Raw genomic sequence first — 21,158 nt, forward strand, 5'->3', positions numbered from 1 at the left:
TCCTATAGGATAGAATCCTATAGAATCCTACCAGTCCAAATAGGACTGGTTCCAAAATCTGATAAGATTTTTTCTAATGGATTCTAATTGCATTGTAATTGGATCCTTGTATTTGAATCCTATAGTATCCTATAGGATTTCGAGTTTTTTTTGTTCTCCTATAGGATTTAAATACATTTTGTTTATGGGAATTGTCTATATATATATGTTACATTCTTAAGGATTTTTTTCCTCAAAACATAGCTATACACTAATAGGATTCTGATAGAGGCGATCCAAAATCTTACAACATTGCGAGAATCCTACAGGATCCGTTAGGATGAGCCTACTTTTGATGTCCATGAAAGAAAGCAGTCCAATAGGATTCCAATAGCTTCCTGATAGAGCATCCACAATCAACATTTTTTTTTTGTTGATATTATGTTGCAACAAGATTAAAGTACATTTTCGACGACAGCCGTTACAGCAATAATGTTATTAAGTCATACGAAAGTGTTACCGTGTGTGAAGTTTCAAATGCATTCTGTCATTACTAAATGTGTAATGTGATATATTTTAACATGACTATTTTTGTTTTTACAACAACAGCAAAAAACATTTGTTGAATAAAATATTTAATCAGTCGTCTTTCTAAAATGAAGGGGATGATGACGCAATCTTTGCAAGAGGGAGGGATTCTGATTTCATTGGTCCTCAACCCGTTGACTTAGTAATTTCATTCAGGGTAAGTGTAGTTAGCTGTGAGTTAGCCTGCCTTTAAACAGGTTAACATTCAAGGCCGCAGGGCCAGACAGATACCCAGGATGCGTACTCAGAGCATGCGCTGACCAGCCTAAATGACTCTAAATGAGTAGCACTCACATCTGTAGCCATGAAATACTTTGAAAGGCTGGTCATGGCTCACATCAACACCATCATCCCAGACACCCTGGACCCACTCCTATTCGTATACCACCCCAACAGATCCACAGATGACGCAATCTCTATTGCACTCCACTCTGCCCTTTCCCACCTGGACAAAAGGAACACCTACGTGAGAATGCTGTTCATTGACTACAGTTCAGTGTTTAACACCATAGTGTCCTCCAAGCTCACCACTAAGCTAAGGATCCTCAAAAACGTCCCTCTGCAACTGGATCCTGGACTTCCTGACAGGAGGTAGGCAATAACATATCCTCCATGCTGACCCTCAACACAGGGCCCTCAGGGGTTTGTGCTTAGTCCCCTCCTGTACTCACTGTTCACGCACGACTGTGTTGCCGCACACAACTCCAGCACCATCATTAAGTTTGCAGACGACACGACGGTGGTAGGTCTGATCACCGACAACGATGAGACAGCTTACAGGGAGGAGGTAAGAGACCTGGCAGTGTGGTGGCAGGACAACAACCTCTTCTTCAATGTGATCAAGACAAAGGAGATGATTGTGGACTACAAGAAACAAAGGGCCAAGCACGCCCACATCCACATCGACAGAGTTGTAGTGGAGCAGGTTGAGAGCTTCAAGTTCCTTGGTGTCCACATCACTAAGGTATTATCATGTTCCACACACACCAACAGTCATGAAGAGGGTACGACAATGCCTCTTCCCCCTCAGGAGGCTGAAAAGATTTGGCATGGGCCCTCAGATCCTCAAAAAGTTATACAGCTGCACCATTGAGAGCATCTTACTTGCTGCATCACCGCTTGGTATGACAACTGCTTGGCATCCAACAACAAGGCGCTATAGAGGGAGGGTATTGCTTACGGCCCAGTACATCACTGGGGCCAAGCTCCCTGCCATCCAGGACATCTATACCAGTCGGTGTCAGAGGAAGGCCCAAAAAATTATCAAAGACTCTCTGACACCATACAGCAACTTCTACCCCCAAGCCATAAGACTGCTAAATAGATTGTCCGGGTAGCTATTGCTTAACTACATAGCTATCTGCATTGAATCTTTTTGATAACTCTTTTGACTCATCACATATGCTGCTGGTCCTGTTGCCTAGTCACTTTATCCCTACCTACAGTATACTGTATGTACATATCTACCTCAATTACCTCTCACCCCTGCACATCGACTCGGTACTGATGCACCGTGTATATAGTCAAGTTTTAGTTAATCATTGTGTATTTACTTACTCATTGTGTAACTACATAAAACATTTTCCTTAAAGTATTTTTTTTAGAGAGTACTAATGTTACTGTCCCCACTACAACACAAATATACCTAAATAGATGTTATTTTGTCCTTGAAACATTTAATTCCATTCATTCCTATGGAGGACTGCTCCTACTGGATAGTGCCAATATGGCCGACCAGTGGCTTCATATCCTCTCAATGGCCAATACATAGCATCAGCAATTCAGGGTTAATATGCAGTACATCATTGGTACCGACTCAAAGGGCCAAGCTTTCATAAACAGGAACCAAATTCATATTTCAGCTCGTCATTGTAATTTCTACGCAAAATATATTTATCTGTGAACGAGATCATTGCTTGAATACAGGTGCTGTCAATGTCCATTGGGGAGATGACAGCATCGTCTATGATAAATCTTACATTCTGTTAGCTGTGCAAAACTATATAATGGTTAATAAGGACTTTGTAGTTGTACATTTTAGAAATATTCCCAATAGTTTCCATGTCCTATGTTTTGTTCTGATGCTTTCACACTGCCTGTTCTGCTGGTAGTACCACACTCACATTGTGACTGCGTGTAGCTTGTTTTAGAGGCCTAGTGCCCTGTTTATACTCTTATCATCCAAAGGTCACGAAAGCTCAGACGGGGAAAACAGCAGGGCAGTTAGTTATTGGAAAAGACACATAATTAGCGAGGCAGAACTTCATCAGCCTGAGCTGGCACCGTCCCTAGGAAGAGACAACAGCCATTTTTAACCTTTATATCAAGAGTGGAAATAACCTTGTGGTTGAATAACCACTATTCAGCGGTCTTGCACTTCAAACACAGGGTTGACAAAAGTCAGGCAGCAACTGTCAATATTTGTTATGTTGCCCAAGTTTGGACCACATTTGTCTTCAATTAGTAAAAATGTATGAACAATTACATTTGAATCAGCAAAATATATAGACCAATAGATTTAATAATAACAGTTAGGTTTTAACTCAAGCCACCCAACTTTTTTTTTTTAACTCGAAGAGGAATTTTATACAGACTCACAGAGAGACGGAGAGAGAGAGAGCGCGAGAGAGAGAGGGAAAGCGAAAGGGACAGAGAGAGAGATTCGCTTACCCAGGTGGTCATGTGCAAATAGTCTCCTGTACTTTGGAGTTTAGAGTCATGTTTGTCCATTCCTTTTTGGTATTTTCTGTTTGGTGGGATATCAATAAGAATAACTACCTAGAGCAACAAGATGACAAGGATTTGTTTATTTGTCATAACTGCGGTATTCATGGTGGAAAACGAGTTCACTTCTGGAGGTAGGTTTCACACATTTAACAAAAAAACAGATATCGACAAATAGTATCCTATGCTTTTCACAAGTGCTTCTTTGTCATTCTTTATGATAGTATAGAAATACCGTACGAATGTGATGTTTGATTCACATATTATTCACATAACATTTTCTATTATATCTGCTTCACATAAACCCAAACCAGGGCTTGACTTTGATTTCAGTAAACTGGCCTCACTTCTTCCCTGATAACTCATGCACAGGGCACAGGGGCATGTTCCCCCTCAGCTTTGTCCTGTTTAAAAATATATATCTATTATCATTTAATGCATTTTTTTGTGGTTGTTTCTCTGTAATCCCTAGCCATCTACCAATTTTATGAAGTTGTTTTAGCTAGCCCAGATAGGTTCTCAATCACCCATCCTTATAACTAGCTACCAAGAAGCCATTTCAGACTATCAAGTTAGAGTAGATTACTTGTATAACTATCTTAGCTGGCATGCCTGCTGGCAAGGTTGGTAGGCTTTAGAAAAGAAATGCAATAGCTAAATGGATAAGACTCACATTCCTTTCGATCTTTTACACAGAAGTTAGCATAGATGAAGGGAATCACACACTACATGACCTAAAGTATGTGGACACCTGCTCGTCGAACATCTCATTCCAAAATCATGGGAATTAATATGGAGTTAGTTGCCCTTTGCTGCCTTAACAGCCTCCACTCTTCTGGGAAGGCTTTCCACTAGATGTTGGAACATTACTGTGGGGACTTGCATCCATTCAGCCACAAGAGCATTTGTGAGGTTGGGCGCTGCTGTTGGGTGATTAGGCTTGGCTTGCAGTCGGCGTTCCAATTCATCCCAAAGGTGTTTGATGGGGTTGAGGTCAGGGCTCTGTGCAGGCCAGTCAAGGTCTTCCACGTTTTACCCCTTTTTCGTGATATCCAAATGGTAGTAACAGTCTTGTCCCATCGCTGCAACTCCTGTACGGACTCCGGAAAGACAAAGGTCGAGAGCCATGCTTCCTCCGAAACACGACCCCGCCAAGCCTCACTGCTTCCTGACACGCTGTTCCCTTAACCCGGAAGCCAGCTGCACCAATGTGTCGGAGTAAACGCCGTACAGCTGGCACGCACCTGGCCGCCACAAGGAGTCACTAGAGCGCGATGGCACAAGGACATCCCGGCTGGCCAAACCCTCCCCTAACCCGGACGATGCTGAGCCAATTGTGCGCCGCCTCATGGACCTCTCGGTCGCGGCCGGCTGTGACACAGCCTGGGATCAAACCCTGGTCTTTAGTGACGCCTCTAGCACTGCGATGCAGTGCCTGAGACCGCTGCGCCACTCGGGAGGCCTTGACAAACCATTTCTGTATGGACCTCACTTTGTGCACAAGTGCATTGTCATGCTGAAACAGGAAAATGCCTTCCCCAAACCGTTGCCACAAAGTTGGAAGCACAGAATCGTATAGAATTTCATTGTATGCTGTAGAGTTAAGATTTCCCTTCACTGGAATTAAGGGGCCTAGCCCAAACCATGAAAGACAGCCCCAGACCATTATTCCCCCCCCACCAAACTTTACAGTTGGCACTATACTTTCGGGCAGGTAGCATTCTCCTGGCATCCGCCAAGCCCAGATTAATCCGTCGGACTGCCAGATGGTGAAGCGTGATTCATCACTCCAGAGAATGCGTTTCCACTGCTCCAGAGTCCAATGGTGGCGAGCTTTACACCAGTCCAGCCAACGCTTGACATTGCGCATGGTAATCTTAGGCTTGTGTGCGGCTGCTCAGCCATAGAAACCCATTTCATGAATCTCCCGTCAAACAGTTATTGTGCTGACGTTGCTTGCAGAGGCAGTTTGGAACTCAGTAATGAGTGTTGCAACTGAGGACAGACACATTTTTACGTGCTACGTGCTGTAGCACTCTGCGGTCCCATTCTGTGAGCTTGTGTGGCATACCACTTTGCGGCTGAGCCGTTGTTGCTCCTAAACGTTTCCACTTCACAATAACAGCACTTACAGTTTGACCGGGGAAGCTCTAGCAGGGCAGACATTGGACGAACTGATTTGTTGGAAAGGTGGCATCCTATGATAGTTCCACATTGAAAGTCACTGAGCTCTTCAGTAAGGCCATTCTACTGCCAATGTTTGTCTATGGAGATTGCATGGCTGTGTGCTCGATTGTTATGTCCACATACGTTTGTATATATAGTGTATTTAGTTTCTTAAAAAAATAACCACCAGTCGGGAGGATACAGATTGCTCAAGAGGTATGCTTAGACATGCAGAAAAATAAGCATATATTTTTTAATAGAATTAAACATAATGATTATGACTCTAGATAGCAGGAAAAAGCTGTTTAAAGTGTTTGAAAATGCAAAATTCTTCAACTTCCTGACGGGGGCCCTAGCCCCCCTCCAGACTCCCCCCTAGTCATCCTCACATACTTTGTGCCCCCTCTGATTTTTGGTGTGCATGACACCCCTGCTCCTTCCAGTTCAGTTGTCAGTCAGTCAAATGCATTGGCACATTGTATAAGCTTCAGGGTACAGATACAGGATGAGAGCATAAGGGCGAGGATGAGAAGAGTCAGAGGAAGGGACGTTTTCTACATGTCAATGATGATATTTTCTTCTTCATGGGAAACGACATATGCTTTGCCAACCTGAACCTATAAGGGGAATTCATTTCAACCGAATTGTTCATTTAGTGACCCCCCCCCCCCCCATATCTGTCCTCGTTTCTCTGTCCTCGTTTCCTCCCCAGCCTCAGTCTTTCTGTCCAGGCAGTCTGCAGACACCCTCCTAAGGAGACAGAAGCGCTACAACACGGGGGCCTTCGAGGAGATGAAGAAGGACAACCTGGAGAGGGAGTGTATCGAGGAGCGCTGCAATCTGGAGGAGGCGAGGGAAGTGTTTGAGAACGAGGAGAAAACAGTAGGTAGCATCCCCTACAACCCCACATGAAGTCCATCTGCCCATTAGGCTCTGCCATGTCAAGTGATGGACAGCATCAATAATGGTGTTTCTTTTGATTTAGATGCAATTCTGGGCGAATTACCTTGGTAAGCATTAAGGCTAAAAATTAAAAATAAATCGATATTCTGTAGAGATAGTAGAGTTGTACAATGAGCTGATTGGTATAATCTCATCTATCTCATAGTAGTCTATCTATCTCAGGTCTTTGTCTATGTGCCCCTACAGACGGGGACCAGTGTGAGTCCAACCCATGCCAGAATGGGGGGAAGTGTAAAGATGCCATGAGTGCTTACGTATGCTGGTGTCTACCTCAATTCAATGGGAAAAACTGTGAGATCGGTGAGCAACGCGGTCCCTGTAATCTGTTTAAAGTCAAATCAAATGCAGTAACGTCAACTATCTTGTCATCCACTTGGCATTCGATTGGATTTGCAGATATCCCTGTTTTAACCTGTACATTGCATATGTTTACCTTATAGTAGCTTACATGTTAACCTCATTAATCCCCCCCCCCCATTGTTCAAACTCAACTCGCCTCCTAATCCTCTGTTCTCATGGATTCTCCCTACTCAGAGATGGCTAAGCAGTGTGACATTAACAACGGTGGCTGCTCCCACTTCTGTGTGCTGATCGCCCAGCATGCAGTGTGCGACTGTGCCACAGGGTATATACTGGCTCCGGATAAGACCACCTGCGAACCAGAAGGTACTGATTGATCTTGCATATAAATTCGTGCACCATGTTCTCTTTGCGTTGATTTAAATCATCTATCATCTATTTTTCAACCGGTCTCATCTATGTTTGTTTTGGCCAGGACCATTCCCCTGTGGTCATCTTGGCAAGGCTATAAGTGCAACACTGTCCTCTCGGTCGATCATCACAGCCGTAAATGTTGATCAGACTCAGCAGTCCTACGACAACGCCCTCAACATCACTGAGACACCGGAGGCCTCTGTGAACAACACCTTGGATTCTCTTGCGGTCAACGCCACCACCACAACCCCCCACCGCGTCAGCAGCACCAGTAGCAGCCACTCTTCCTCAGTGCTGGGGGACTTGCCCTCCTGGGCCTTCTTCCCAACACTGCCCACCATCCAGGAAGAGACATCCAGCGACCAGCGCATCGTTGGGGGAAACACAGTGAAACCTGGGGAGATCCCCTGGCAGGTAGGCCAGTCGTGTGAGTGTGTGAGTGTAACTAAGCCCCTCCAGTCAATGTGTTTAGACTGCGGTTGTCTGTGCTAACCTCCGGGACACTGCCAGGTGTCCCTGATGAGCAAGCTGACCGGGCAGAACTTCTGTGGTGGCACCCTCCTCAGTGAGATGTGGGTCATCACCGCTGCCCACTGCCTGAACGAGGGCAAGATTGGAACCTTCTTCATCAGAGTTGGTGAGTCAAACCAAGTAGGAGTGACTGCCTATTTGGTATTTGGGCTTCAGTCATTCAAAATAATGTTCATCTGATCACAATGCCTCTCTCCAGGGGAGCACAACATGCAGGTCAAGGAGGGGACGGAGCATGACCACGCTGTGGCTGAGCATCACATGCACCCGAGATACGACGCCAAGATAAGTCAGTACAACCACGACATAGCCCTGCTCAAGCTCCGCACGCCCGCACGCCTCTCTGACTACAGCCTCCCCATCTGTCTGGGGCCCAAGGACTTCACTGAGACGCTGCTGAGGGAGGCCTCTAGCTCGGTGGTCAGCGGCTGGGGCAGGATGCGCTTCCAGGGCCCTGAGTCCTCCATACTGCAGAAGGTGGAGGTGCCCTACGTGGACAGGACCGAGTGCAAGGGCAGCAGCGCAGAACGGGTGTCCCGCTTCATGTTTTGCGCCGGTTACCGCAGCGAGCAGAAGGATTCATGCCAGGGGGACAGTGGCGGTCCCCATGTCACCCAGTACCGGGACACTTGGTTTCTGACAGGCATCGTGAGCTGGGGGGAGGAGTGCGCCAAGGAAGGGAAGTATGGCATCTACACACGTGTGTCACGTTACTTCCCGTGGATCTCCAACGTGACTGGGCTTAGAAGCATTGGTTCCAATTCTGAGCCTGATGTCTGAGAGGTCCAAGACCCCCCCCTGCCCTTACGTTACTTAACGTTTTGGATGATTACCATTATGTAATGTTTAACTGAGCTGATTTACTCTTTGTTGATTAATTAAAAGGGATCCGGGAAATGATGTCTCTTTGAATGTCTTCTGTAAGTTATTCAAAATAGTCAGGCAGATTCAGAAACATTAGGGACTGACCCAGAGGCCTACGCCTTGTACAGTAGTATCAGTCAATATTTACAAAATGCACATCCACACCCATAAAGAAAAAAAATAAAAAAATAAAGTTAAGTTAAAACATTTATGAAAATGGATAAGAGTGTCTGCTAAATTACTAGAATGTAAAGAAATACTCTCCCATCAGATCCTCTTGTGCTTGTATTTGGTAAAATAATTTCCATCCATATCATATATGAAATTCTCTGTAGATTCGCATGAATCCCCAACGTCCGTCTATGTGGAGAATTTATATAGAAGCTGCAACATCCAATCATCACACTCACTCAGCAGCAGAAGTTGCGGCAGCGGCAGCAGCACCGCGGGACCCTCCTCCCACGTCAAATGGTCAGACGACTGACACACCACCCCCTACTGGCACAAAACTGCAGTGCACATAAAAAGAAGCATTCGGCAATGTTCAACTTGGAACTGACCACTTGCAACACCCTGTCGACATTCATGCAGAATAGTGAGCAGAGAAATACAACGCTTGGCACAGTTTGCTTGCTGTTAGCTTTCACACTGAAATGTCAGCTATTTACCATAGTAATTGGGGATAATGAGAGTGGTACAAAATGAGGCTGTTCTAACAAATAAAGCAGACAGGGAAACTGTACAATAGCATGTTTTGGCACATAACCTGGCATTGACGATATGTTGAAATCTGTTATGGTCTATCATGAACCATGATATTTACACACACATGTAAAAAAAAGAGAGATTGGATTCACTTTCACTGTAACAGAAGTAAAACAGTCCTTTTCTAAGTAAATGCATTTATAAAGTGGACTAGAAACAGTTCATGCATCTCATCCAGGAAAATGAAGACATGGAGATCCTATCTCCCAGGGTGACAGTTCTTTAAGGTGATGTTGTGATGCTGCCCGGGGGTCGGAAAGTAGACTCAGTCCACTGCCTTGTGCTCGAGGTTGTTTGCTTGACGTGGGTAGGGACGTTACCCACGGCAACACATGCACCCTCTGGAGGAAATGTAAAAAGACGTCCTTGTGGTTTTATCGTCATGGTATTAATATGGTGGTGATTATTATACATTTCTGGAGATAGACGGTTAAAAGAAGGCAAAGTCGACCCTTCAGATCCTCTGGTTTGATTGATGACTGGTCGGTCTCTGGCAGCATGTTCAAGGCCCCTGGAGACTCCAGGAAAGATGACCTTGGATGGGAAGGATGTCAGGACGACAGTTGTGGGGTCCGAGGTTGTGTCCGGACGGAGGGTGGATGGCACGTGCTTCATTCAGAGAGAGCTGAGCTTCCGGGTTTTCTGATTCCCTGAAAGAGAAACACACAGGTAGTAAGGTCGTAATGTGCAGGTATGTAGAGGAACAAACAGGTAGTAAGGTCGTAATGTGCAGGTATGTAGAGGAACAAACAGGTAGTAAGGTCGTAATGTGCAGGTATGTAGAGGAACAAACAGGTAGTAAGGTCGTAATGTGCAGGTATGTAGAGGAACAAACAGGTAGTAAGGTCGTAATGTGCAGGTATGTTTGTGGATATGAGGACATCTTATTCATCCATGCTAATTAGCTACAAACACCAGAACAGTGAGCTCTACTACTGGTCCACGGGGAGCCCCTCACCTTCCATCCTGCCTGAGTGGGCACGGCCACTCTCTCCCAGAATCCTGTGCAGGTTATCAGCTGAGACCCGACCCTCATCACAACGACTGACATTCCTCACGAGCCTGACAGAGAGAGAATCAGGAGTACTGCTGTAGTAACGACAGCAAGCAACAGCAACAACAACAGCGGTAGTGATGTTAGTAACGGGGCTTCTCACCACTTCCCTACAGTGTCCTGATCCAGAAGCTGGATGACATCGCCACACTTAATGATGAGGTCATCTGTACTGCACACACTACTTTCCACCAGGGCCCTGTACCTCCCAGGAACCTGTGAGAGGAAAGCATGTCCCCTTAAGACCAGATAAACAGAAAAACAGACTGACAATAGCCTCGTATTTTACATCGTGCTCTAACTCCCAATGTCCAAATAACGTCCACAAACTGTTTTGCAGGAACACTTGACAATACAACGCCGGGTGACGTTTAGACCGGCTCACCAGTGGAGTAGGGTCGTCCTCCTCGTCAGAGTCTGACAGGTTGGACAAGTCAGTGGTGCTCCAGTCCTCCGGACCCTCACAGATGTCCACTGAGTGGGAGGTGCCAGGCCAACCTACGTTTTACAGAGAGAAGCTCTTGATTACAACCCTCCCTGCAAGTCAAAGGCCTCTCACTTTCAAAACCTTCCCACTGATGACAAAAACACAATTCCACTGCGACGACATGCTGGACTTTTCAGTGTCAAAACCTCACCGACCGGCCCCAATTGGCCAGTAGACTTGGAGTCTGCTTTGCTACTAAAGTGTGTGAGACAAAATGGTTGCTGTTTTCCACGCATACTCACTGCGTCGATTGTTGTGCTGGGGCTGAGGGGAGAAGACCACGGGGTCTGTGAGGACGGGGCTGGTGCGGCCTGATGACTCGGCCTCCTCCGTGCTGAGGGACTGGTCTGGAGGCTTACTGTGAGGAAGGACATCAAAACAACCTGAGCAGCCAGTGATCTGCCTGGGACTCCACGGCATGCACACCGACATATGAGCCAGACTGTCCCGCGTCGCAAAGGAACGGGGGGCAGAAACACAACATCCACATGGTCACAAGCTTGGCCTCAGGCACTGGCTAAGTCACACCGTTCTCCAGACCAACTCCAGAGAAACAAGCTTGACATTTCGGGAGTCACTAGGCTGGAGATGACTTGAAACCAAGCTATGATTGGAATCGACCACAAACGAATCACACGCTACGAGCGCCATTTTCAAACATTTCCAGGAAATCCCCAACGTTCTCTTTGTTCATCATGCAAATTGTGAGACACGGGGACATGAGAGAACATGAGAGGACGTGAGAGGACATGCAAAGAGCATCACCTGTCAGTAGAGGGAGGAGACAGAGGAGTCTGCTCTGAGAGTTGAATAGGGGGAATGTCTTCTGAGAGAGGGAGAGGGGGGGGGGGGCAGAGGGCAGATAAAAGTGATTTTAGACCTCCAGGTAGTTTAACCAAACTACTGGCATGCAGACAGACGAGTCACATCACACCACAATAGAAGACAAGGGGAATGGATAACACACCCAACATGGAAGCTGACAGACAAGTAGACGCAAAGTAGAAACCTTGGAGGAGCCTCTGCTGGTTGGTGAGAATTTTCCTGATCTCGGTGAGCCAGGTGATCTTGATCTGGAACGTCGGGGCCTGGGGAACACAGCCACGGGCATCAGTACCGCGTGTGTGTCAGCGAGTCAAATCAAACCAAACTGTATTGGCCGCGTACACATCTTGCACACCATCCTGTACATTGATATTCCGGACACTGACATTGCTCGTCCGGACATTCCTCAATGCTTGTGTTTCGACCAAACATAAAATAAAAGGATTGAGGAATGTCCGGACGAGCAATGTCAGTGTCCGGAATATCAATGTACAGGATGGTGTGTGTATAGACATTATGGACAGCGTAGGAATAGAAAAGGCGGGCACAGCAGTAGTTGTTTAGGGTGAGCCTTGACTAGAATACAGTGAATACATATGAAGTAAGAAGCCCAGACCAAGCCCACTCCATCACTTGCCAAGGCACAGACTAAACTGAGAGCACAAGATAATCAAAATCAAACGATACATAATGTGGCCCTCACCTGAACAACGTACACCTCCTCTCTGCCACTGTACCAGAGCTCAAACTTCTTCACGTCTCCTTTGACATTCTCAGTGATGCCAACAGCACTCATCTGCAGAGAAAACACAATTCACCACCGCGAGTGTGTTGACTGTCCCTTTAATCAAAGCGAACGGTGTCCATATGATAAGAACAGAAGTGCCGGACGTGCCCCCCCCACCCCCCCCCGCGGGCCTTACCCTCAGGCAGTGCTTGAAGCTGTAGAAGGGGGTGCGGTCGTGGCCCTCCCCATGCTCCTCACGGCGCTTGCAGAAGAGCAGAGCGTGCTCATGCAGGAAGAGGTGCCTCTGCATGGGTTTGAAACGGGCCTTCATCCTCGTCGGGCCCCTCTTATGGCTGATCCACACACTGAAGGAGCCCTGCATTAGCACCCGGCCCAGGTCACTCAGCTCCCCCTGGGGACACAGCCAGACACAACACAACCCAGCATGTTGGGATGTGGTAAGACATAATCATTACAAAATTCACGGAGAGAAAAACAAGATGCACATCTGTCCATTTCTCATTCATTCTCACTTAGTCACTCATACATTCTCTCAGTCACATGCTTTACCTCATAACCTGTGATGGCGATCTGGTGCATGGAGTCGTTGACAGACTTGAGGAGATCCAGCATGGACTCTAGTGCCCCCTGCAGCTCAGATATATAATCACTGTCTGCACTGTGCTTCAACAGCTCCTGTCGGGAAAGACAGGAACCCGGAAGGCCCCAATGTGTTCAAATGGAATGTTAAAGCACACACACGGACCATGTAAGTCAAGATGTCGGCTGAGCCCAAGCCCTACCTTCAGCAGCAGCTGGTACTTAGTCAGTCTCTGGACAGGCTTTAGGAGGTACGAGTCCAACCCCAGTTTGTGCTCCAGCTTCTTCTGACACTCCTGCACAGGATGGAGACGTAAAGACTGAAGAAATCGTTCAAATGTATCCAGAAGACGCAACGTTCGTCAAAACTATATCACTTTTATCAACACGTGAAAGGGGATTCAAAAGTGGGGGGTAAGGGGAAGTGCATCTCTCTTCAATGAAAAAAAACAGTTTGGCAGTCCACTTAGCCAGAGTACCTGGAAGAAGAGGGAAGCAGAGCACTGTCTCCATAGCAACTCGGAGTGCGGCTTGTTCTGACAGTAACGCTCGTACACCTGGAACTTTTCTTTCTGAAACGGACAGAGAAAACGTTAAAACCAAGCCAACTGACTGTAGAGGGTTTACAGGGGGCTCTGCCTGATGACCCCATACCACATGAAGTCAGAGAGGGGTGATCAGAAGCTTGCTCACCCGTCGTAGAAAGCATGCTCCAACCCTCTCGGGAGTCTCCAGGCATCCCTCCAAGTCCTGGAGGAAGGTCCTGTAGAGAGGAGGGGCGGATGAGGCATGACTTCAATCAATACTCTCCTCACTGTAAAAACAGAGCTTTTGCTTATCAGTGCCTCAGTGCGTGTGAAAGAGCGAGTGTTTGTGCACTTCCTTGCCTGCTATGGAATTTGTAGATCTCTGGCATATTCCCGAAGAGGACCTCCTTCTTGCTGCGCAGGGCAGAGGGCAGTAGGTTGGAGAGGGCGGGGTTATCCATCTCTGCCCTGTAACCCTACAGAAATGAAGACTTGTTTTTTTTTTAAATATTGTACCCTTTGGGATGGTTTGTGTGTCTGTGCAACTGTTAAATGAAACACCTTACCAGCAAGACAGAGAGCAGCTCCTCTACATAGATCCTCTCTGTCTCAATAAGCTCTTTGATTATGTGTCTGAAGACACAAAGCACAGTCAGCAAGATGCACAGAGAGAGAGAGAGAGACAGAGAGGCACCAGTAAGGGAAATTCCTTTATTAAATGAAATGCAATTACATTTTCTAGGCAGATAACAGACAGAGACAGATAAACAGTTGATGAAGCCAAGCTGGAATCAGACAGTACATGCAGACTGATGATGAGTGGGGTTCTGTTTCACCGTTTCAGCTGGTCTGGGCTCTCCTCTCCCTCCTGGCCGTAGGAGAGAGAGTTGCGGTTCTCCTCATAGTCATGCATCACCTCTATCTGGAGGGGGAGAGAGAGAGAGGGCAAGAATGAATTTAGTCAACATGACAAGCTGAAACAGTGATAAGCCACACTGTAGGACAAAGATGATGTGGAGGCCAGATTTAAAAATAAAAAAAATGCTATCCCACACTGGATATGCTATCCCACACTGGATATGCTATCCCACACTGGAGAAAATGCAAATCGTGTTGACATGAAATGTAAAGTAGGGACATTCTTTAACCCTATTGGGACGGGGGAGGTTGGGATGGTCGGGTAATGTAATTATCCGCACGAGCACAAAACACCACATCCATCATTTTTTGTCTTGTCCGTATCTGCCATGTCAGTCATTTTTACTTGGCGGGAAGGTTATTATTCCAGACTCCCCAGGTTCTCTGCTAATACGTATCCCGTGTGAATCGTCATCCCTGTGTTTTGAGGGATGTTACAGAGTTGAACAGGTGCTGCACGCAGTCTTAAAACAAAGCGCGTAGCGTACAGATGTTGGATCTGCTTTGTCATGTCGAAATATATTCACACCTAGAACAGCCTCCTGTCTCCCGTCACGATGGTCCATTTTGAATGAGAAAAATGATATATTTCCCGGGGCAGTTTGGTAAAACGAATCCCATTCGAATCGTCGATTGGGGAAAAAACGGACGTGTTCCGGTTCGAAACAACCACGTAGCCAAAGTCCTATATTAATACAGGTCTCGTGCGTGTCAGACACTTGATGAATGCAGTGGATCTTAAGGAACCTTCTGATCTGTATGTGTCACAACCCAACTCTCACCTTTCGAGGGCTTTTCCGAGCTGCCCTCTTGCCAGGTAAGAGGTCAAAAGAGAACCTTGAGTTGAGAACCGAGTTGAAATCTACACCTGCAGGCATGAAAATGCACAGAATGATTATAAAAATAAAAAAAGACTATTACTTCAAGTATGAACACTTGATCTGAGGAAGACAGGCTGCTGAATGTCCACTATCATCCTTGAAAAACCTTTTCTCACACACCTAATAATCAGAGTACGAGAACTAACTCACATTCAGCGTCCGTTAGGCCTCGGTAAGAGTTTTGTGGTTGTGTATTTATGGTAACGTACTGTGTTTGGGGGAGAAGAGAGGGGATTTGCACCGGGGAGAGTGCTCAGGCCGAGGGGCCACCAGCTGGATGGGCCGCACCTGAATGTCAGCCAGCTTCCTCAGACATGCCTGTCTGTTGTGGATCATTCTCTGCATGGCAGACAGCTTCTCAGTGGCCACCCCAATCTGAGACTGAGATAGAGAGAGAGACAGAGAGAGAGAGAGAGAGAGAGAGAGAGAGAGAGATTACTGATAGAGATCGACAGGCCTATTGGATCTGCATGAGGGAGGAGAAAGGTGGAAAGTGCTGGCAACAGCAGGTTGTTGATAATAATACCCTACGCTTGTGGCAGTTGTAGTATTAGAGTACGTGTCAAGTTTGCCGTGTCGACAGGATGTTGTCGTCGCACCAAAGAGCTTTGGGATGAAATGATACAGTGATAACGGGAGGAAATGGCACGGTATGACTTGGAGCCAGGCTGGGTGGAAATGTGACTGATGCCAAAGAACACACTATGGAACAGGGATGCATACCTCTAGCTGAGGGGTCAGGATGGCCTCAAACTCCAGACTGAGGACATCAGGGCTTTGGCTCAGACACAACGGTGTCTCCTCCTGGAGTCTCTCTATATCCTGCAGCGCTCCCTGAGCTCCCTCCTTGGACTGGAACTTATCCACCAGCTGATTGGCTAAGAGGTAAGCCCCCTCGTCACACCAGCGCCGGGCCTGAAGGCGGATATAGACACACAAACACACACACAGAGACGCATGGAAGCATGACACACTGACCATCACAGACATCACAGACTCTACAAGCTTTATGAGTGGATATGGGAGGATGGGGGTTACAATTGTGTGCGTGTGTGTGTGTGTGTGTGTGTGTGCGTGCGTGCGCTCGCATGCCTCTTCCAGACGCAGCAGCAGGTGGTGTATGCGGGTGAGGGTAGCCCGTTTGGCTCGGATAGCGGTGGTCAGCACGTCACAGTGGTGCCGCAGCTCGTTGCACCGCTGGACGATCAGGGCCAGAGCATAGTGGTGACCGGTGGCCAGCTGGTGGCCGCGCAGGATGATGATCTGGGCGCGGCCCATCTCTTCCTGACAACCACCACAATCACACAACAAAAAAAACAGTCAAGGATCCCCATCATAGGTGCACCTATCTGGAGCAGTTTACGTTTCTCTGTCAGAAATCTCAAGATGTACTCGATAAGGGTCAAGCGAGAGGTTCGTTTGTGTTGTGGGACCCTGACCTGTGCGCGGGTGTCCAGTGTCTCCAGATCTTTTAATAGCTGTTCTGTCTGAACCACAGTCCCGCCCACGGCAGCGACCTCCTTCTCCTGACCAGACAGCTGGTCCAGGATCTCCTCCATCTGAGCAACAGCAAAAAGGAAGTTTGACCTTTGGCACTAAATGTAGGAAATAGTACAGATTGACACTTTTCCCTTTTACCACTGGCTGTACCTCATGAAAGCTCATCTCATATCTCATCAGCTGAAGGTACTGCTGCAGTTTCAGGTGATGCTTCTCAAAAAAGCCATCAAAAGCCATCTCCATGTCCCGTAGTTGGGCCAGAAGCCTGAAGAAAACAGATGGTACACAAGCTAAAGGTCAAACACTTTATCAAAACGATAACTCCTCCAGAACCCCATCCCATGGCAGCTACCGCAAAGACAACACAAGATAAATGAAACTAGACACACCAACGGCATGTGAAGAAACACAATTGTCTGAACCATCTTTTTTTTAACAGTGTACTGTACCTCTGCACCGTGTCCCAGTCCTGTTTGATATCTTTGTCCTCCTGGCCATCAGCTTTAGCTGCCTTGGCGGCTTCCAAGTTGGAGAGCAAGTGACGGCCCTCCCGCATCACTGACCTGATGTCATCCTGCAATCGTTGCCATTCAGTTATTCACGGGACATCACAGCAACATGCACTACTACGGCCTTGCGACAACAAAAACAACAAAAACTCAGAATAATTCCGAGGTTGTCATGGGAGGCATGTCTTACTTTCAGCTGCCTGTATTTGTCAGTGTGGGATCTGAGGAGGAACTCGATGGCGTCGGCCTCATCTGGAAGCTCGGTCTCGGCGAGCTCGGTGCCGAACGACTGCAGCAACTGGGCTATCTCCTTGACAGTCACGGCAAAGCTCTCAATAGCCTACAGAGGGAGACAAATAGTAATGAACGTCTTGCCTTATACCAAAAACACAGATATTGTCATGTACTCTGCCACACTGCACATCTAGGCTGCTTTGCGGTGTAATTGTCTACATGTTGTTGACGAAGGTCCGTGTACCAAAATACCAGGTCTGCCTATAAATCGATGTGTTGCTTCAGGTGACACCGTGGGACAGCATGTTTACCGTACGAAGGACAACCCAGTCACTATGGCAGTACTCCAGAGTTCCACCAAACTCTGAGGTCAGCTGGTTCTCATCGATGTAGCGAAGCAGGTCCGTAACCGAACTGAGCATAACCACCTGCGGAAGAACGCAGAGTAGCAGACCGAGGTGTACAGCACAAAACCACCGTGACAAACAGAATCGATCATAATCACTCCTCACCTTACAGTAATACATCTTAGAGAGAGATTGTGGGTAAACACAACCTAAGAGAGTCCTTCACAGCCCCTGATATTGTCCGACTGTTGAAACAACTACTGGGATCGCCCGAATACGGCCCCTTAACCACGGGTATTTGCTCAACATTTCAAACAAGCCTTGGTTTCGTCATTTTCCACTTCTTACCGGCATCTTGAGCATGAAGTCATCCTGGCTGAAGCGGAAGCCCAAGTCAGTGCCGGTGCCTGAGGGACTCTGCAGGAGGCTGGTGGGCCGCAGAACCAACACCAGGTGGAGATTCCCCGGGAAGGACATCTGCAGAAAGAAGACAGCAGGAGAAGAGAACAACAGTTAAGATAATTGATATCATTGAACCTTATTGCCTGTGTGGCATGACTGTTGTGTCAGCCTGCTCTGTTTAATTCCTACTTGGTTATTGCCTCACTACCGTTCTCAAGCGGTTCTTCTTAGTTTTCATCCTACTCAGTAAGTGTGGACGTTCACAGCGTTGACCTTCTTTAGCTCATTAGATAACTCTTACATAAAGCCCTCCTCCCTATCACACTAGACGAGTGAATAAACCTAAGTCCGCATGTTTATTTTTTTATTTTATCTTTTTTTTTTTTACCCCCTTTTTCTCCCCAATTTCGTGGTATCCAATTGTTAGTAGCTACTATCTTGTCTCATCGCTACATCTCCCGTACGGGCTTGGGAGAGACTAAGGTCAAAAGCCATGCGTCCTCCGAAACACAACCCAACCAAGCCGCACTGCTTTTTAACACAGCGCGCATCCAGCGCACATGTTGATGTTTGGAAGAAATGTTAACCCATATGTTGCATGGATAGATGAATGCAGAGATATATTTTGATGCATATTTTACACATGTTGTTAACTATATGGCTCTGGATGAATGTAATGGGCTCTATTTTGACCAAGTTGTTCTAATTCTGTCCACTGGAATATAGGTTCCGGTTCATTTTTAAAGCATTGCAAAACACGTATGACAAGTATTGTCTCTTACATGATGACTAAAATAAACAAGTGATAGAGAAAGAGGAGAAATACCGGTCAAATAGAAACCTTCTACTGTCTCTGGAATAGCAGAGAAACTCACAACATACTGCAACACCTCCAACATCATACTGCAACACCTCCAACATCATACTGCAACACCTCCAACATCATACTGCAACACCTCCAACATCATACTGCAACACCTCCAACATCATACTGCAACACCCTCCAACATCATATTGCAATGCCCTCCAACATCATACTGCAACGCCTCCGACATCATACTGCAACGCCTCCGACATCATACTGCAACGCCTCCGACATCATACTGCAAAGCCTCCGACATCATACTGCAACGCCTCCGACATCATATTGAAACACCTCCAACATCATACTGCAACAACTCCGACATCATACTGCAACACCTCCATCATACTGCAACACCTCCGACATCATACTGCAACACTTCCAACATCATACTGCAACACCTCCAACATCATACTGCAACGCCTCCAACATCATACTGCAACACCTCCGACATCATACTGCAACGCCCTCCAACGTCATACTGCAACGCCCTCCAACATCATACTGCAACACCTCCGACATCATACTGCAACGCCTCCAACATCATATTGCAACGCCCTCCAACATCATACTGCAACACCTCCGACATCATACTGCAACGCCTCCAACATCATACTGCAACGCCCTCCAACATCCTACTGCAACACCTCCGACATCATACTGCAACGCCTCCAACATCATATTGCAACGCCTCCAACATCATACTGCAACACCTCCGACATCATACTGCAACGCCCTCCAACGTCATACTGCAACGCCCTCCAACATCATACTGCAACACCTCCGACATCATACTGCAAAGCCTCCGACATCATACTGCAACGCCTCCAACATCATACTGCAACACCTCCGACATCATACTGCAACGCACTCCAACGTCATACTGCAACGCCCTCCAACATCATACTGCAACACCTCCGACATCATACTGCAACGCCTCCAACATCATATTGCAACGCCCTCCAACATCATACTGCAACACCTCCGACATCATACTGCAACGCCTCCAACATCATACTGCAACGCCCTCCAACATCATACTGCAACACCTCCGACATCATACTGCAACGCCTCCGACATCATACTGCAACACCTCCATCATTCTGCAACACCTCCGACATCATACTGCAACACTTCCAACATCATACTGCAACACCTCCAACATCATACTGCAACGCCTCCAACATCATACTGCAACACCTCCGACATCATACTGCAACGCCCTCCAACGTCATACTGCAACGCCCTCCAATATCATACTGCAACACCTCCGACATCATACTGCAACGCCTCCAACATCATATTGCAACACCGCCGACACCATACTGCAACACCTCCGTTATCATACTGCAACACCTCCATCTTACTGCAACACATCTGACATCATACTGCAACCACTCCAACATTATACTGCAACGCCTCCAAAATCATACTGCAACAACTCCAACATCACACTACAACACCGCCAACATCATACTGCAACGCCTCCAACATCATACTGCAACACCTCCGACATCATACTGCATCTGTTTCAGTAGGATATGTTGGATAAAGGAATAAAGACAGACACCTATCAACTAGACTCCGTAACAGCAACGCCCTCCGACATCATACTGCAATGCCTCGAACATCATACTGCAATGCCTCCGACATCATACTGCAACGCCTCCGACACCATACTGCAACACCTCCGACATCATACTCCATCGTCTCCAACATCATACTGCAACACCTTCAACATCATACTGCAACACCTCCGACATCATACTGCAACGCCTCCGACACCATACTGCAACACCTCCGACATCATACGGCAACAACTCCGACATCATACTGCAACACCTCCGACATCATACTGCAACACCTCCATCATACTGCAACACCGCCGACATCATACTGCAACACCTCCAACATCATACTGCAACCCCTCCATCATACTGTAACAGCAGTGGAGGTCCTTAGACTCTTATAACATCCCTGTGACCAACTAT

The 21,158-nt window shown here is 47.0% G+C and overlaps 2 protein-coding genes across 8 annotated transcripts in view; one reads left to right on the forward strand and one right to left on the reverse strand.

Annotated features, from left to right (window-relative positions):
- The first annotated feature begins 3,181 nt into the window (after positions 1-3,181).
- On the forward strand, positions 3,182-8,565 carry f9b (coagulation factor IXb). Its single transcript, XM_020475642.2, has 8 exons — positions 3,182-3,425; positions 6,170-6,339; positions 6,443-6,467; positions 6,607-6,720; positions 6,955-7,086; positions 7,196-7,548; positions 7,645-7,771; positions 7,865-8,565. The coding sequence occupies exons 1-8, from the start codon at positions 3,359-3,361 to the stop codon at positions 8,443-8,445; spliced, it is 1,569 nt and encodes a 522-aa protein (XP_020331231.1). The 5' UTR covers positions 3,182-3,358; the 3' UTR covers positions 8,446-8,565.
- Positions 3,360-21,158, reverse strand: part of mcf2b (MCF.2 cell line derived transforming sequence b) — a 41,667-nt gene continuing 23,868 nt past the window's right edge. For 2 of the 7 annotated variants that reach the window (XM_031807861.1, XM_031807858.1), the window contains exons 2-27: positions 18,252-18,380; positions 17,868-17,984; positions 17,513-17,662; positions 17,263-17,387; positions 16,964-17,078; positions 16,753-16,872; positions 16,406-16,597; positions 16,037-16,228; positions 15,523-15,694; positions 15,215-15,300; positions 14,351-14,436; positions 14,081-14,147; positions 13,875-13,990; positions 13,681-13,750; positions 13,467-13,559; positions 13,191-13,283; positions 12,958-13,083; positions 12,584-12,799; positions 12,364-12,456; positions 11,803-11,923; positions 11,601-11,661; positions 11,078-11,277; positions 10,734-10,846; positions 10,452-10,564; positions 10,253-10,356; positions 8,641-9,944 (exon numbers count right to left, since the gene is read on the reverse strand). In XM_031807861.1, coding sequence (XP_031663721.1) covers positions 9,910-9,944; positions 10,253-10,356; positions 10,452-10,564; positions 10,734-10,846; positions 11,078-11,277; positions 11,601-11,661; positions 11,803-11,923; positions 12,364-12,456; positions 12,584-12,799; positions 12,958-13,083; positions 13,191-13,283; positions 13,467-13,559; positions 13,681-13,750; positions 13,875-13,990; positions 14,081-14,147; positions 14,351-14,436; positions 15,215-15,300; positions 15,523-15,694; positions 16,037-16,228; positions 16,406-16,597; positions 16,753-16,872; positions 16,964-17,078; positions 17,263-17,387; positions 17,513-17,662; positions 17,868-17,984; positions 18,252-18,380 — 3,105 coding nt within the window. In that variant the 3' untranslated portion in view covers positions 8,641-9,909. Of the gene's footprint in view, positions 9,945-10,252; positions 10,357-10,451; positions 10,565-10,733; positions 10,847-11,077; positions 11,278-11,600; positions 11,662-11,802; positions 11,924-12,363; positions 12,457-12,583; positions 12,800-12,957; positions 13,084-13,190; positions 13,284-13,466; positions 13,560-13,680; positions 13,751-13,874; positions 13,991-14,080; positions 14,148-14,350; positions 14,437-15,214; positions 15,301-15,522; positions 15,695-16,036; positions 16,229-16,405; positions 16,598-16,752; positions 16,873-16,963; positions 17,079-17,262; positions 17,388-17,512; positions 17,663-17,867; positions 17,985-18,251; positions 18,381-21,158 lie in introns of all 7 variants that reach the window. The other 5 variants (XM_031807862.1, XM_031807864.1, XM_031807860.1 and 2 more) reach the window with 5 other exon arrangements.

This window comes from Oncorhynchus kisutch, linkage group LG28, assembly GCF_002021735.2.
Source record: "Oncorhynchus kisutch isolate 150728-3 linkage group LG28, Okis_V2, whole genome shotgun sequence".
NCBI classification, from domain to species: domain Eukaryota; kingdom Metazoa; phylum Chordata; class Actinopteri; order Salmoniformes; family Salmonidae; genus Oncorhynchus; species Oncorhynchus kisutch.

Excerpts from the sequence above, each read along its gene's own strand:
- f9b (XM_020475642.2), top strand. The coding sequence starts at position 3,359 with ATGACAAGGATTTGTTTATTTGTCATAACTGCGGTATTCATGGTGGAA. Across the intron at positions 6,340-6,442 it reads TTGAGAACGAGGAGAAAACA|ATGCAATTCTGGGCGAATTA; the intron begins GTAGGTAGCATC and ends CTTTTGATTTAG. Across the intron at positions 7,549-7,644 it reads CTGGGGAGATCCCCTGGCAG|GTGTCCCTGATGAGCAAGCT; the intron begins GTAGGCCAGTCG and ends GGACACTGCCAG.